Source organism: Carlito syrichta, unplaced genomic scaffold, assembly GCF_000164805.1.
Source record: "Carlito syrichta isolate Samal-C Ts95f unplaced genomic scaffold, Tarsius_syrichta-2.0.1 Scaffold306578, whole genome shotgun sequence".
NCBI lineage: Eukaryota > Metazoa > Chordata > Mammalia > Primates > Tarsiidae > Carlito > Carlito syrichta.
In genome coordinates, this window is record NW_007250674.1 from 450,363 (window position 1) to 466,725 (window position 16,363).

At 42.7% G+C, this 16,363-nt stretch overlaps 1 protein-coding gene across 1 annotated transcript in view; it reads right to left on the minus strand.

Annotated features, from left to right (window-relative positions):
- SP110 (SP110 nuclear body protein) overlaps window positions 1–15,163 on the minus strand; it is a 44,470-nt gene extending 29,307 nt beyond the window's left edge. Inside the window, exons 1-8 of the mRNA XM_008063098.1 lie at window positions 15,130–15,163; window positions 12,173–12,320; window positions 10,075–10,243; window positions 7,614–7,880; window positions 6,964–7,047; window positions 6,040–6,123; window positions 4,581–4,658; window positions 2,094–2,162 (exon numbers count right to left, since the gene is read on the minus strand). Coding sequence (XP_008061289.1) covers window positions 2,094–2,162; window positions 4,581–4,658; window positions 6,040–6,123; window positions 6,964–7,047; window positions 7,614–7,880; window positions 10,075–10,243; window positions 12,173–12,319 — 898 coding nt within the window. The 5' untranslated portion in view covers window position 12,320; window positions 15,130–15,163. The remainder of the gene's footprint in view (window positions 1–2,093; window positions 2,163–4,580; window positions 4,659–6,039; window positions 6,124–6,963; window positions 7,048–7,613; window positions 7,881–10,074; window positions 10,244–12,172; window positions 12,321–15,129) is intronic.
- Window positions 15,164–16,363: the final 1,200 nt, after the last annotated feature.

Sequence of the window (16,363 nt, forward strand, 5' to 3'; positions counted from 1 at the left end):
CCTTGGTCTGACTCGCTGGATTCCTCTTCTATTGGGATTTCTGAGAACAGGGCTAGGTCCTGGGTCTTCTCTTTTCTCTCACAGGTTTGAATGCATTCAATTTACTGATGGTTCCTGTACTTATCTCTCTGGAACAGATTTTTCATTGAGTGCCAGAATGGCATATAGGGAAAAATAACTTTCTGATTTCTCAGTGCTCCTATAAAAAGCCTTAGCCTCCTAAGACACAGGAATGTACGTGATATATAAAATAGGAAATGTTTGCTTTCACGTCCCTTAGAAATATCTTACTTTTCATATACTATGAGACTTAGATTTATAGCTATTTTTCTAGTTAGTTGCACTGATCTAAAAGGATAATACAGCCTCTCTTCTCTCCTGGGATGGCCAAAGTACCAGGAAAACTGGAAGGTTCTTTCCCTAGGTACTTACATATCAAAAGGGATAAAGTCCAGAACGTGAGACATTTTTAGGTTGTAAAAGCTAATGACACTAGGAGTTTCTTTGAAAAAAAAAACTTTGGAAAGCCTCATTTAAATTCCAAAAGGTTTGAGTGAGGATCCACGATCTTTTCCCACTTTAACAGCAGCAAAGTTTTTTCATCTCCTTTCAGGAGAGGAGGAGGATGGCTGTATCTCTCTTGTATATAAATAGCAAATCCATCATTCTTCACCCCTTGTCTATGGGATGTAATCTGTCATCTAAATAGAAAGATTCTATCAGCTCTCTAAGCATTGCCTGTGGGTTTGTATATGGGGGACAGATGTTGCAGTGTTACTCTAGCTGTTGAACTGGTTATGACTGTCAATAAAGGATTTCCCCCCCCCCCGACTTGGGTACCTTGCATTTCTGCAGTATTCATACATATATCTGCAGTATTCATACATATAAAGAACAAACCCAGACAAGTTGAGTAAACATCTCAGACCTTTCACGGTTTTTGGCAAAACATATCTATAGATGGCTAGCAGAAACCTCTAAACGAACAGGTACAAAACTGAACACTAAAACTCCCTCCGCCCCAGGCCAGGTGGGTGGCTCACAGCTCACAACAGTAATTCCAGCACTTGGGGAGGCCAAGACAGGCGCATTGCTTGAGCTCAGGAATTCCAGGCCAGCCTAGGCAACATAGTGAGACCTTGTCTTTACAAAAATGAAAAATAAATAAAATAAATTTTAAAAACTAGCCAGGCATGGTGGTGCATGTCTGAAGTCCCAGCTACTTGGGAGGTTGAGGCAGAAGGATCTCCTGAGTCCAGGAGGTCAAGGCTGCAGTGAGCCATAATCCTGCTTCTGCATCCCAGCCTGGGCAACAGAGTAAGACATCAATTAAAAAAAAAAAAGTTCCCTTAAACATGTTTAAAGCCTGGCTCGGTGGCTCAACCTGTAATCCCAGCACTTTGGGAGGCCAAGGCAAGTGGATTGCCTGAGCCTATGGGTTCGAGAACCATCTGGGCAACTTGGTGAGACCTCATCTCTACAATAAATCCAAAATTAGCTGGGTGTGATAGCACACACATGTAGTTCCGGCTACTTGGAAGGTTGAGGTGGAAGGATTGCCGGAGCTCAGTAGGTCAAGGCTGTGGTGTCCAGGAGAGTGCCACTGCACTCTAGTCTGGGCAACAGAGTGAGACTTCAGCTCAAAAAAAACCCCAACATATTTGCATTGACCCTCAGCAACAAGCATTACCGTTTACTCAATCATTCAAGCCAGAAATGGAACAGTAACCCTTGATTTCTCTCTTTGTCTCTCATCCCAAACTTAAAACTTATCAAGTAATGTAAACTTTACCTCCAAAACTGATCCTGAATCCCCCCTCTTCTCTGCATTCCCACTGCCAAATTGGAATCCAGGCCGCCCATAACTCCTGGCATCTGCCCCCCAGTGGTTGCCTTGCCTCCATTCTTGCCTGTCTCCAGTTCATTCTTTTCACAGAAGCAAAATTGGTCTTGGCTCCTGTCACTTCACTGATTAAACCTCTTCAGTAATTTCCCAGTGCATCTGGAATAAAATTCAACCACACACACCTTGACCTACAAGGCCTTCATGAGCTGTCTCCAGCCTCCAGTCTCCTCTTGTACACTCATCTTACCTCTTTGGAGGCTTTTTTTCTGACGTCTCTTTTTTGGAGTTGACCAGATGCTTCTTTTTCTTTTTTTTCCTAAAAGGAAAGAAAAAAAGATAATATGTTATAGTTTTTTTTAATTAATTTTATTTTAAAGATGGGGGTACAGTTTGGGATTAGGTATACAAGTAGTCATTGTACAGGTAAAGTTTGGGCCTCCCTTTGGTCACTATTCACCTGGTTTGAGATCAGGTACCCTTATTGATGTTATGTGCCACCCTCCTCTGGCACTTTCCTGCTACTGCCAATCCCTTTCTTATATGGTAAATATTCAAGGTCCGCTTATGAGTGAGAACATGTGGTTCTCAGTTCTTTGTTTCTGTGATAAATCACTGAGTATTATAGACTAATATTTTATAGTTATAGACATAAACCTGCCAACTGGTTAGAAGGTCACTGGTGATCTTAAGTGATGCTACTTCATGATGTAATAGGGGAAGAAGAAGCTTTAAAGTGACAAAGGAGAGAGAGAAGTAAATAAATGTGGACAGGGGATTTAGGTAGCTCATTTCTAGAAGTTTGGTTGTGAAATGAAGAAAAGAGTATGGAGGCAGTTGAAGTGAGATGAGAATCAAGAGAAAGTGTTTCTTTTTGAGCTGTGATAGGCTTAAGCATTGGCTGAATGCAGAGCCTTGTGTGAGAGAGAGACACTGCTATATGGAGTAGGCGAGAATGAAGGGATCATGGAAACTATAGGGTGAGGTGAAAGGATTGCCTTAGGGAGAAGGAGGGAGCTGGACGGGAGAGAGACAGATGCAGTTAGGGCTTGCAGGGCTACAGCAGGAAGTGAGGGGATTCTCATTTAATACCTTTCTATGAAGCAGGAGGCAAAGTCATCTGTTAAACAAAAAGGAAGAGGCAAGTGGGTCAGAGATTTGAAAAATAGAGCTCAAAGTTTGAAAGAATCATTGCAGGAAGTGGAATTGTCACACAGTGTGGAGAGATGTTTTGTGCTGGCATCATGGAAACATAGCGAGTACACTCTGCCCTGCTGTGTGACTCTTTTCAGTACGGCCTGCTTTCAGTTGCAGTGTGCAGAGAGCAGATAAGGAGGTTCCTCCAAGACTTGCCAGAGAGTTCCAGGAAAAGGCAAGTGGAAAGGCAGGTTTAAAATAATGGCAATAGATTACTGAAATGATGGCTTGTGAACTCTAAGCTTATAGAAAGGGTTGTGAAGAAAAGCAGACGATGGACTAGAAGAGGGAAAGGCCAGTGGACAGTGATCCAAACAAGGCTGGAGGACAGCTGCAAAGGAAATAAATTATAAGAACACAGAAAGGGATATTTTTAATTTTTTTTTATATTTTTGAGTCAGAGTCTCACTCTGTCACCCAGGCTGGATTGCAGTGGTATGCTCTCAGCCACCCCAGCAGCAACCTGCTGGGCTCAAGCAATCCTTCCGCTTCAGCCTTCCAAGTAGCTGGAACCACAGACATGCACCACCATGCCCAGCTAATTTTTGATTTATTATAGAGATGAGGTCTTGCTATGTTGCTCAGTCTGATCTTGAACCCAGAGCTCAGGTAATCCTCTCTCCCCTGCCTCCCAAAGTGCTGGGATTACAGATGTGGGTCACTGTGCCCAGGCTTATTTTTATTTTTTTAGGATTGGGCTGAGAAGGAGCGATCAGAAGTTGAACAATAGTCCAGAAGGAGAAAACTTCAAGGATAGGTGTCAAAAAGGGAATTCTTAAGTTAACTATGGGGAAATTGACCAGGTTTGAATGATGATAATGTCTGTGGATTGCCTTTGGGCATGGGAAACCAAGAATTGGTGGAGGAAAACGTCACTGGAAATGAAGAGGGATTTGAGAGGCCAGCATCTTGGATGGGTTGCCTGTTATCTATGTGTACCTTGAAGGCATCCAGGGTGATGGCAGGACTTGAGGTGACAGAAAAACAGCCTCTGAGGTTTGCTGGGAAGTGATGTGGAAATCAATGAGTGATAGTGGTGAAGATAAAGAGTGAGTGTTTTAATTGAATGGTTAAGCCTCAAAAGAGGATATGGAGCAAGGGACTGAATGGGGACAGCGAGTAGCAAGGGATGGACATCCAACCTGCTTCCCATCATGAAGTGTGGTGGTGGATGGCAGAGAATGCCCAATCATGTCTTAAGAGGGGGTGATGTCCTCTCTGGAGAACCAACATTCAGTTAAAGAGGAAGGTGCAATTAATTCTCTAAAAAGTTGTGGATAGAGGAGACCCATGGTTTCAGAACAGGCAATCCCAATGGATGCATATTTCAGTGTCCTTAAATGCCTTCCAGTGTTCCTATAATTTTCATAAAGACCTTTAAGAAAAGTGCAGTGAATGGAAACTGAAGAAATAAACTGCTGGACATCATGGCTGTAGTTGCATAGCGGGTACTCGTGACAAGATATGATCAGGAAGACAGAAAGCAATTCAGCAACTGAATTCACCCTTCTGACATCTATAGGAGAAAGGCCATCCTTACCTTTCGTGTTTGGAGGTATGCTGGGTACCTCCTGGGGCTCTTCTGGGTCACTTGATTCTGTAGAATCATCTCTCATCACTAACAAAAAAATATAATTTACTTCAGAGCTCAGAACAGGTTAAAGAGAAAGTGCTGAGAGACATCCATAGGAGAATGAGAAAGTGGAAAGCACATGTGGCCCTGGGCTGCGAATCTGCCAGTCCTAAGGGTTTCCTGGCTCTGCCTTGATTTTTAACTTGTGGTTATTGTTACCTATGTGACTGTCACAGTGGACCAGGGGACAACTGCCCCACAGCAGAGACTCAATCTGTGCCATTTGGAGAAATTCTTTTACCGGGTGGAAGAGAAGTACCAGGGTTCCCAGTAGCCCTTGCTCAGGGAATGGAGCCGAGAGCAGTAGGAAGTGGTGATACTGAATTCTGAAGGCCACAATGAAGGGGGATATCTTTGCTGTATGAAAAATACATGTTAAAAAAAAAGAAAAGAAAAATACATGTTATTGCTTAGATGCCTGTGTATGGGTATTCTTTAACAGCTCTATCTGTGATTATTTTTCTTTGAGAAGTTGTGGAGAAAGGTATATGCTTTGCATGTGTCTGTATATAAGGACCATATGAAGAAAGCAGGAGCTAGCTTGTGCTTGCTAACACCTGTTAATGCAAATATATATGAAGTTTTAGTTTTTGCTACACTTGCAACCATAACCAAGGCCTATCTCATATAATGTCATCACCTTGCTATGAGAGCCATCTAAAATTCTGGCCTACTTACAAAGAGGTAACTTTGTGGCAAGCAGTCATTAGATCTTTGAAATAGTTTATTACCTTTTCAATTATTTTAATAATATTAACTCTTAAAATCCAAGAGATATAGAAATGACCAGGATTGAAAGTTCCCAACAGTCAGGGTGGGGCCAGGAAGGGGGACCATCCACGTCTGCTGCACCAATTCATAGTTAGGGCCACATAGGGTTTTGTTCATTTGCTTTGCATTTTGACAGAGCCATTTTGAGTGTTACCTTATTGAAGTGGCCTCAGTAGAGTGTATCAGTCTAACAGTTCATCCTGACTCAGTTTTCTGTTCTTTTCCCCTGGGGTTCCTGCCACAGCCCTTGCAGCAGATGAATGTTCCCCCTTTGTAGACACCTATGGCATTTGGATTTCAAGCCTAGTAGATGCTGGTGGGGCTTCTGCCCTATCATCAGTGGCCCTCTCCAATGGGATTGGTGTGGCTCTGTTCCATTCCAGACTTTTCTCCATTCACAAGGACTCTGTATCCATTCTGAGAATGGGTCTCCTGCCTGTCCAAACACCCACGTGCTGGGTCAGCAGCCAGAAGCTGGGCTAAGATGGCATTTGAGAGCAGGGAGGAAAGTCCCATTTCAAGAAGATCCAAATGGTTTTTGCTCTTGGTAGACATGAACACAAAGGTGAGCTGAAGTCGCCCAAATTGAGATTACCTGGCGTAGGTCGTGAGGGAGTGTGGGGCATCTCTTGAAGTTCTGCTTTATCCTTTTTTTGGAGGGTCAGGTTGTCACTGAACACTGAACAAAGGAAGAAAAAGAGTTACAGATCCCAGGACCAGCAAGCAGGAACCACAGTGAGGCAAAACAGGAACAATCTATTCCAACTAGTAAAAATAAGGGGGTGACCAAGCACCAATGCCTGGCAAGGGTGGGATAGAGTGGGAAAGTGGACAATCATTTACTTTCCACTAGCCACTTGTTAAAAATAACAATATTTACTGTTTTCTTTTGAAAATCTGTGGAATCTTCCATTGTTGTTAGTTTCCTGATTATGTTAACCTTTTTTGGAGGGTAGGTATTAGAGGAATGGGGGAAACATTATTTAGATTAAACAGGACCTCTATTATCAGTACAGGAGAGTTCAGAATCCACAATATCATTTTAAACAATGCCCAATAATATACCACTCATATTTCATGTAACCAAACTCTATTATAATGATGATTTGAGGAGGATAAGTGACACAATTTTAGAAATTGAGTATTGGGTCCAGCATACCTTTAAATATTTCATCATCTTTTCTAACAATTTTTATAACACTGCTCTTAGACTCCAAACCATATAAAGATGGAGAAGGTTGAAACTCAAAGGTCCTCATCATCAGGTGGAGGCAAGAAATCAGGTAAGGGTCACCAACACGGGTGTCACACAAGTTACTTATCAATTCAGAGCAGCGTTTTGACTGTTGGTTTATTTTGCATTGCTGAGTCTGTGGATCAGCCCCCTATGTTTCTTTCTCTTTGTCATGCCCAGTTATTTTTCCCAGGATGTTCCTGCCACAGCCTCTTGGTCAGCAAGTATGTGTTCTCCCTTCACAGTCACCTTGGGCTAAGCTACGTCAGCCCCAATCAGTGTTGCCTTGCATAGTGCCAGGGGGAGAGCTGGGAATTTCTTGTGATTCTTCTTTCTCATTTATTCTGGATGTTAAGTTGTCACTGGTCACTGAATGGATGAACAAAGACCATTACAGCTTACAGGGACTGGGTGTTAGGGAGGAGAGTGAATGGGTAAAAATGTCCAGAGCAGACGGAGCACCAAAGCCCAAGGGCAGAGGGTTGGGATGTTCCAGGAGTGTTCTGGGCTCTAGGCCTCACCCAGGCCCCTGGCAGTGCTTGTGAGCCTTATAGAAAAGGACTGTGTACAGGAGTTCAAGACCAATCTACGCAACATAGTGAGGCCTCATCTTTACAAAAAATAAAAAAGTAGCTGGACATGATGGCATGCACCTATAGTCCTGACTCCTCAGAAGGCCATGATGGAAGTATTGCCTGAACCCAGGAGGTCAAGGCTGCGGTGAGCCTTAATTGTGCCACTGCACTCCAGCCTGGAAAACAGTAAGACCCCAATTGGAGAAAAAAAGAAAAGAAAGAAAAAAGAAGAGGGCTGTTTATGGGTAGGTGGGCCCAGGGGAAGAACCAAATCAACATAAGCCAAAACCCTGGGGTGGTAGGCAACATAGAACAAGCACTGTCAGCTGGGATATGCAGGTGTTGGGGTCTGTTTCTTACCTGGAGTCCTCCTTTCTTCTTGGACAGGTCCAGGGGGAGGCAAGGCAGGGTCAGAAGGGCTGAGTGGTTCTTCCAGGATCTCATTACTTTGCTGCAAGGATGCTCCAGGCTCCCTGATTCTGGGCACACAGCGTGGATAGCTTGGAGGAAGGGGTTGTGGTGGGAGCTGTGGCAGCAGAGTCTGGAGGGAGCTCCCTTCTGCTGGGCCAGCTGGAGCTTCAAATAGGATTGGTGTGGCTCTGTTCCACTCTCCATAGGAAGCACCAACTAGAATTGGTGAAGGAGAACACATCAGCACCCTGAAGACTTATCATCATTTGGCGAAGGGAATTTCTTAATATATGTCCCCCAACAGGATGAGGACTTGGAGTTATTTCTTCTCCCTCAGGTGCATGGAACCAGTTCACTGTCATCATCCATTTGTAACCCGTTTCTGTTTTATTTATTTGATTCAGGCATTCATTGCTACAATAACTGCATCTAACCCCACTCTTATACCAAAGTGACTTCATACTTAAAGTTGAGTTTGAGTCTGTACCCAGGGATTTAATTATCTTTAATTGTGACTTCATAGAATTTAGTCAATTATGTACATGAAAGAATTTTAATAGAGTCTCTGTTTTAAAAAATACACATATTCCTCCCCAGAACAAACAAGATAAAAAAATTGACTTCAACAGGGTGTGTTAGGACCTTTATAATCTGGTTTCTGCTTATTTCTGCAGATCCAGCTTCCAAGCCCTGTGTTGTACCGTATGATCTGGCCACGCCAAACTTGCTCTCCCACCCACAATACTCCAGACCCTTGGCTTTCCACATGTTGTTCTCTCACATGGCTGGGCACTAGGTTTCTCCTATAATTCTTTTCCATAATTTATTTCAAAGGTAAAGTCATCTCAACCAGTGAGCAGAAAAAGGAAAGCAACTTTGGATTTTTAAAGGAATCCAGAACAAAAGTGCAGAACTGCAGATCCAGGAAGATGCTTGAGCTCAGTCAAGTCAGGGACGCATCAGCGCATGGGTCCCTGTGGCTCTCAGATGTACTTAGCATAGCCTTTAAGGACATGCTTCTTTTGGTTCTGCACAGACGGGGCCAGGACAATGGGCCCACCTAGCAGCTCCTGCCTGGAGGCAGACTTTCTCCTTTTCTGCCCCTTTTGCTCAAGGAGTCAACTCTCCCTTTGGGAAATGGCCTCTTGATGATGAAGTGTCAGGCAGCAGATGAGGAACTGTCAACAGTGGTAACTGCACTATTGAGAACATCCTAGTTCAGTGTGACCTGGTGATTCTTCCCTTGTCATTCTCAGGTAGGTGAACATACGCTTTGGTCAAAGTGTTTTTCCTACAATAAAATGATTTTACTGTCTGCCCCTCTTTACCTGACTTCTTTCTTCTCAGCTCTTTTTTCTATCCTTCATTTACCTGAACTTTTCTCTTTAATACTTCATTCTTTCTCAGATTCTCTTTGTCTGTGTCTATGTCCACCAATCCCTCCTTTCCTTGTCAGCTACTTTTCTTCCTTCCTCCCGCTTTACAAAGTCTGAGTTGCAACTGCTCTTGTCTAGACTAGTGGTTAAAATCTAGGGCCCTTGTACTAGGAGACACAAGTAGGACCCTGAGTGTACCGCATAATAGACAACAGCTTTGGGAAAGTAACCTCTGAGTTTTAATTTCCTTGTTGGTCAAGCGGGGATAGCAATGACTTCATAGGGTTGTTTTAAAGATGACAGGAGATAATCATATAAAGTGGGATAATATATGAACAAGAAGTAAGATACTGAATTTTTTTTTTCTGAGTTGGAGTCTCACTCTGTCGTCCAGACTGGAGTGCAGTGGCCGCTCTCAGCCACCACAGCCTCGACCTGATGGGCTCCAGCAATCCTTCCGCCTCAGCCTTCCAAGTAGCTGGAACTACAGGTGCATGCTACCATGACTGGCTAATTTTTTATTTATTGTAGAGATGAGGTCTCGCCAAGTTGCCCAGGCGGGTCTCGAACCCGCAGGCTCAGGCAATCCACTCACCTCTGCCTCCCAAAGGTGCGGGATTACAGGCTGAGCCACCGAGCCCTGCTAAGATACTGATTATTAACCATCTTATTCATTTCTCTTTCTCCCTGGCTTTCCTTGTTCTTCCACCAGAATTTTTCTCTATAACTTTGCATTTCTGACATCTAATGCATTTCCTAGAGATTGTTCAGTGTGCTAAACTGTATTATTTTTTTCTACATTATAGAGCACTTAAGGAAGAAATGTTTGTGTCCTCTAGAAATTCATCTTGGAGACTTGGGGTCAGCATTACCAAGGGGCTGCTTCTCCAGCTGTACCTGAGAGATTATGGTCCATTTCTTCCCAAAGAGAAAGCGGGGGATTGACATGCATATTCCACAGGGCTAGAAATAGACCCACACTTTTATCATAGCAACTTCTTAAACGCAAAAAAGTATTCAAGAAACCTCATTACCACTTTTGAATCTTCTGAAAATTGTCCTCAGATTGGGGTATTCACGTAGGTTAATTTGGCTGAACAATGCCACCAGAACAGACAGATTAAAAGTCTTCTCCAGTTTGGTGAGAATGTTGTGCACCACTTTGGATATAGGGACCAAATTTCCACAGGCTTCCAGAGATTCCTTAGAAAATGGAATGAAAGATTATTATAAATAATTGTATAATTGAATGGGGAGTTGTTATACATTTGTGGCATTCTAAGTTGTAAGGAAACTAGTTTACTATTTTAACAAGAAATTTAACATAAAGTGTATAGTCAAATCTTCTAAGGTAGAGAGGTAAGTTTCACATGTTTATTTTTGGAATTTTACATGTATGTGGATGGCTAGTCAAAAGAATAACATTTAGCTTTCTTTAAAATAAGTCTGTTTTGTGAGTCTTACTTTTAGATACATTTGAGGAAAGAGAGAACTTTTAAGGAAGGAAGGAAGGTGGAGTCAAAGAATGCGGGATTAATTTTTTTAAGTCTCTGGCAGGATATTTCAGCAGTGGATCCAACAGGTAGTCGCAGGTGGCAATTTTGTTAACTACTTGTTAGTCTCTGCTCTCTGTGTTTCAGACTTGAGATGTCCTAAGTGGGTTCCAGCCATAGAGAGGTCACCCTGGGAATTTCTTTTACTGAGAGGATGAATAAAGGAAGAAACTGGCAGGAGAGAATTGATTGCATTAGACTCAGTCAGCTAGTCTTTGGTTACACAGCAGTGGATAAGATCAACGGGGTGCTGCCCATGTCAGGGGGGGATGCACTGTCAGGTGGAGAAAATGGACATTAGACGATAAACAAAAATTCAATAAATACACAGTTGTGATTGAGAGTAGTGTTATGAAAGTAAGCATAGATTGCTATGAGAGAGAATAACAAGGGGGCTCTCGTTAGATGAGTGGGTCAAGGAAATCCCTCTAGGGAGTTATGTCTAGGCTGTGATCTGAAGATGGAGTTGGAGCCAAACAGGCCAAGATTGGGGGAAGATTGTTCTACCACTTCTGGCACTTCCCTGGTCTGGGGTTCAGGAAATGCATAAAAAAACAAAACTGCCGGGCTCGGTGGCTCAGCCTGTAATCCCGCACCTTGGGAGGCTGAGGTGAGTGGATTGCCTGAGCCCGCGGGTTCGAGACCTGCCTGGGCAGCTTGGCGAGACCTCATCTCTATAATAAATCAAAAAATTAGCCGGGTGTGGTGGCACGCGCCTGTAGTTCCAGCTACTTGGAAGGCTGAGGCGGAAGGATCGCCGGAGCCCAGCAGGTCGAGGCTATGGTGGCCGGGAGCGGCCACTGTACTCCAGTTTGGGAGACAGAGTGAGACTCAAACTCAGAAAAAAAAAATTATATGAGAAGAATTCCCCTTTTGTCCACAGAGTACATCTCCCAGTGCTGGTCCACCTCACATCAGAATGAATGGGAAGCAATAAGCTCTTATACATTGGGATGACACCCATAGTAGGTTGAATGGTGTCCTCCTCCCACCAAGATATATTCATTCAGAATCTATGAATGTGGACTTACTTAGAAAAAGGTCTTTACTGGTGTAATCAAGTTAAGAATCTTTAGATGAGATCATTCTGGATTACAGTGGGCCCTAAATCCAAGTGTCCTTATAAGGAAAAAATAGGGGAGAAGGCACAAGAGAGAAAGCAGTGGAGAGATGGGAACAGATGGGAATGATGTTTCTACTATCCAAGGAACATCAAGGCTTGCCAGCATCCACAAGAAGCTAAGAAAGAGGCAAGGAGCAGATTCTCCTTAGAGTCTCTAGAAGGAACCAACCCTGTCAACACTTAATTTTGGACTTCTGATCTCTAGAACTGCAAGAGGATACATTTCTGTTATTTTAAACTGCCTGGTTTGTAGTCATTTGTTATGGCAGCCCTTATGACACCCTAAAAACTAAAACAAAAACAGCCTCCATAACGCTTCCCCCCCCCCCAACAACCACTACCTTCTATGATAATGAACATTCCTGGGCCAAACCTTCCATTTGTGATTTAAGACCTCAATATTTGAGCATACTTGATGCGGGCTGAGCTGCTATGGAAGAGGTCAAGGTAACTCACCCTATACGTTTTCTCGTTGATGAAAGATTTGTCTCGAAGGCCTTCAAAGAAGGGAAATGGCTTGTGTATGGCATAGGCAATCTCCAGCTTCTGGTTTATGAAGTGCTGAAGAAGAGCCTCTTCCAAGGCCCTGGTTATGGTGAACATCCTACGGAAAAAGACTTGATAAGAAAATAGAAGCAAAGACACTGAGGAGTGTGGGGAGCTGCTCTCTACACTGAGAAGTGTGGGGCACCTACAGGCCGACATTCTGGTCCCATTGACAACTCCTAGCAGCCTGAAAAGCAACATTTTCCTAAAAGTCTCTTGGGTATAGTGAAAAAATGTCAATTCCCAGTAACAGTGGAGGTCGAGAGTGACTGACAATATGATGCTGAAATCCCAAAGGGGCTGCTGGTAAACATAAGATAGATATTAAACATACTAATATTTATTGAGTACTTCCTGTGTAACTGTTCTAAGGATTTAATATACAGTAGCTTATTTGATCTTCAGAAAACCCTTGTGAGATGGTTATTAATTGCACCCATTTATACTGTTGAGGACCTGTGATGTAGGGAGGTTTAATAAGTTGCTCTAGGTTGTGCAGCTTGGAAGTAATAGAGTTGAGAACAAATCCTAATTCCTGATTCCAGGCTTATAGTTATAACTATGAGCTTATTTAAGCAAAATGACAGGGAATCCAGCTTAAGGCCGTACACTAGAAAGACTCATGAAAAAGTGATCACCCCAAAATGAGTAGGACAGAAACCTGATAATACTTAGAAACTTTAATAAACTACCCACAATCTTCAACACAGATTGAGTCAAACATAAATAAAATCAGGAGAGAGGTGAAAGGCACACTTAGTAAGAGGAACTTAGCTGACTTGTTTGATGTATCCATTTCATATCTCAGAACTGCAAGTGCCTTTTTCCACGCCCATGCAACATTTGTGAAAATTAACCATTTGTGGATCACAAGAAAATATCAGGAGTTTATGACAGGCAGAAAATTTACAGATAATGATATATTGTTAAGAAAAGGGAAGAACTAACAAAAAATTTAATCACCTTGAGATTTTTAAAAAACAAAATAAATTTCAATCCCATTTTTCCAATTTCATTTTGTGTCAGACAGAAAATTAAATAATAATTAACAACTATTTCCAGGGATTTAATTCCAGTGGTAGATTGAATACCCTGATCTCTTTCTCCTCATTCCCAAATTTTTTAAACTTGGCAGAAAAAAAACAATATTGTGAAAAAGAATAATTCACAATAATACTGGGAATTTTAAAAAATGATGCCATTGGGAGTCTGTGATAGTGAGAAAATTCTGGAAGATGGAGAATAGATGGGAGAGAAACTACTCGCCACAATATGCATAGGAGAAGGAGATAGCGCAAAGATCATTGCATAGTCAAAGAAGATCAGAATGAATACATGCTGAGAAGAGGAAGGGGCCCTGAGTCTCCATTTAGGAAAATTTATTATACAACAGCATTTGGAACAGGAAGTTGCCAGGTTCCTCACTCTTTATCCGTTATGATTCTCAAAGATGAAAGTGAGGCACAGAGAGATTAAGAAACTAGCCCAAGGTATTCAGCAGCAAAGCAGAACTTATATGACTTTAAAGCTCTGTTTCTCACTGTGGAAGATACTGCATCTCATACATTTAGTCTTCAGATTTTAATTCTGTAAAGGGATCTTACAAATAAATAAGGAAAAGATAAAAGCCAAGAAGAAAAAAGCAACAGACATGAACAGGCAATTAATAAAAGCATAAGCCAAATGCTCAATGAAGATATGAAAAACATGATTAACTGGCTAATAGTCAGAAGTGCAAGTGAATATAATTTGAATAACATATTTGCCTATCAAGTTGGCCAAGATAGAAAATACCTGAAGAAACTCAAATCACTCCATGAAAAAGATACCTGCACCCACATGGCTATTGCAGCATTATTCACCATAGCAAAAACATGGAACCAACCGTGCCTCCCAATTGAAAGAGGACTGGATTAAAAAATGTGGTACATATACACGCTGGAATACTATGCAGCCATAAAGAAGGACAAATTATGAACTCTGCAGCAACTTGGATGAACTTGGAGGTTATAATACTGAGTGATCTATCACAGAAGCAAAGAACCAAGTACCACAGGTTTGAACAATTATCATAATACTGTAAGAAAGGGATTGGCAGTAGTGGGAAACTGCCAGGGGAGGGGCAGGGACGGGATTGGCAGTAGTGGTAACTTGCCTGGGGAGGCACACCTCATCAACAAGGGTACTTGCATATTGAACATTTCTATAACTAACCCTGAATTGTTCCCCACATATTTAAAATAAAAAATTTAAAAAAAGAAAAAAGAATAGCAATAATCCCACACACTGAGAGTGGAAATGTAAACAGGTCCAAATGTTCTGGAGGCTAATATAGTAATTAGTTTTAAATGCCCTAAAATAGGTATTCCTTTGAATCCCCATTTTTAGTAATATATTTTAAGGAAACAATCATCAATCTGCTTAGAACAAATATATAAAAATGTCATGACACACTGGAAAGGAAATTAAACATATTCTCCATATTTCTTCTTTTCCACTAGCTTCCCAGCTACCTCTAGTCACTTGCACAATGGATAATGAACGAGTTGCCTGTCAAGGGCAGAGTGCAGGATCAGAGTTTAGGAGAGGGTAGAGGGCAAATCTGGGTTCCATCCATAACAACAGGCTAGAATCTACCCCCCAAAAGTTGAATATGTGTCAGTTTCCCCTCAGTGTCCCTCTTTTTAAACAATCTCTGTAATAAGTCTTACATATCCACTCTACATCTTTGGAAAACACTATTTTACAAAGAGAGAGCCTCAGAGTTTAAATAGTTGAGTTCTACTCGGCGGCTGCTGCCAGGATATTCATTACAAAAACCCCAATCGCCAAGAGTGAAGAATAAAGGAGCAGAGACAGAAGCTCACCTGGACAACGTTCCTGTCCCTTTCCTCGTTCCGGGGGCTGAGCCAGGGATCAATCCTGGAAGACGGGGAGAATTACAAGGAGTTTCCAGCGGGAGAACCCGGAAGTCTGTGCTCTGACACGCAGTAAGGGGCCAGGCTTCAGAGGAAAGAAAAGTGAAAGCATTTGGAGCGGCCCAAGCAGGAAGCGGACGACAGGGCAGTGCCTGCAGCCTCCCTCCGCTTCCAGGCCAGCGCCTGAGGCTCCCAGAGCACCGCGGGCAGTTGGGGAGTGGGAGGAGGGAAGAGGGTGCTGCTAATGGGGGTCTACCTGGAGAGTGGGGTATGGGGGAAGGAGGCATAGGGATCCAGCTCTGGGGGCTATAGAAACTAGGAATTCATCGTCTGGCCATCTCCCTACCCACCTGTTTCGCCATGACTTGCCTTTATTCCATACGTTTCAGGGTGATGAAAATGTTCTCAAACCGGATTGTGGTGAAGGTTACATAAGTGAGTAAATCCACCAGAAGTCTCCAAACTTTAAAAGCAAACAAAAAGTCAAAGGGGATGTGTCAGAAATGCTTAGGACTTGTCAGGATACGATTATTACACGAGAAAAGTGAAATAAAATGGAAGCTGCGCTGAGCTGAAATCATACAGAGCTGGACAAACCTCCAGGCAGAAAAATGTCCGAGAGCCGGGCAGGCAGGTGGGAACCAGGAATGTGTGGAAGCTGGGTCTGGGGCAGAGCTGGAACCAAAGCAGCAGCTGAAGGGCCGGAAGAGACACTTCCTTCTGCATGCCCCCTTTAAAGGTCCCTAATGTATGCTGGCAAATGGAGTCTATGAGAAATCCTAAATTATAGAAATCTATTTAACTTCAATGAAATCAATTGTTCTCATGTGTATTTGATCCACAAGTTTCCCCCTACCGAGATGCCCACAAAGCCCTCAGAAAAAAGATAGGAAACATGGAGAAGCCTTGAGACCAAAGCTAGCCTGCATGGGCGTGAACTCTTCTGTGTTTCCTATGGAGACACAAACACAGCATATCCCACCCAAGTATGTACAAAGCAACAGATCCGGCCCTGTGGGTCACGACTGTGGGGGGGAACAGAGGCATGGAAGCCTCAGCAAGGAAAAGATGTGATGGTAACAACTGAGTAGAGGGTGCATTGATGCCTCAGCACTCTGTAACATACAGCACTCTGATGCCAGGGAGAGTGGTGTCAAGAGTGATTAAGATTATTTCATAAAAT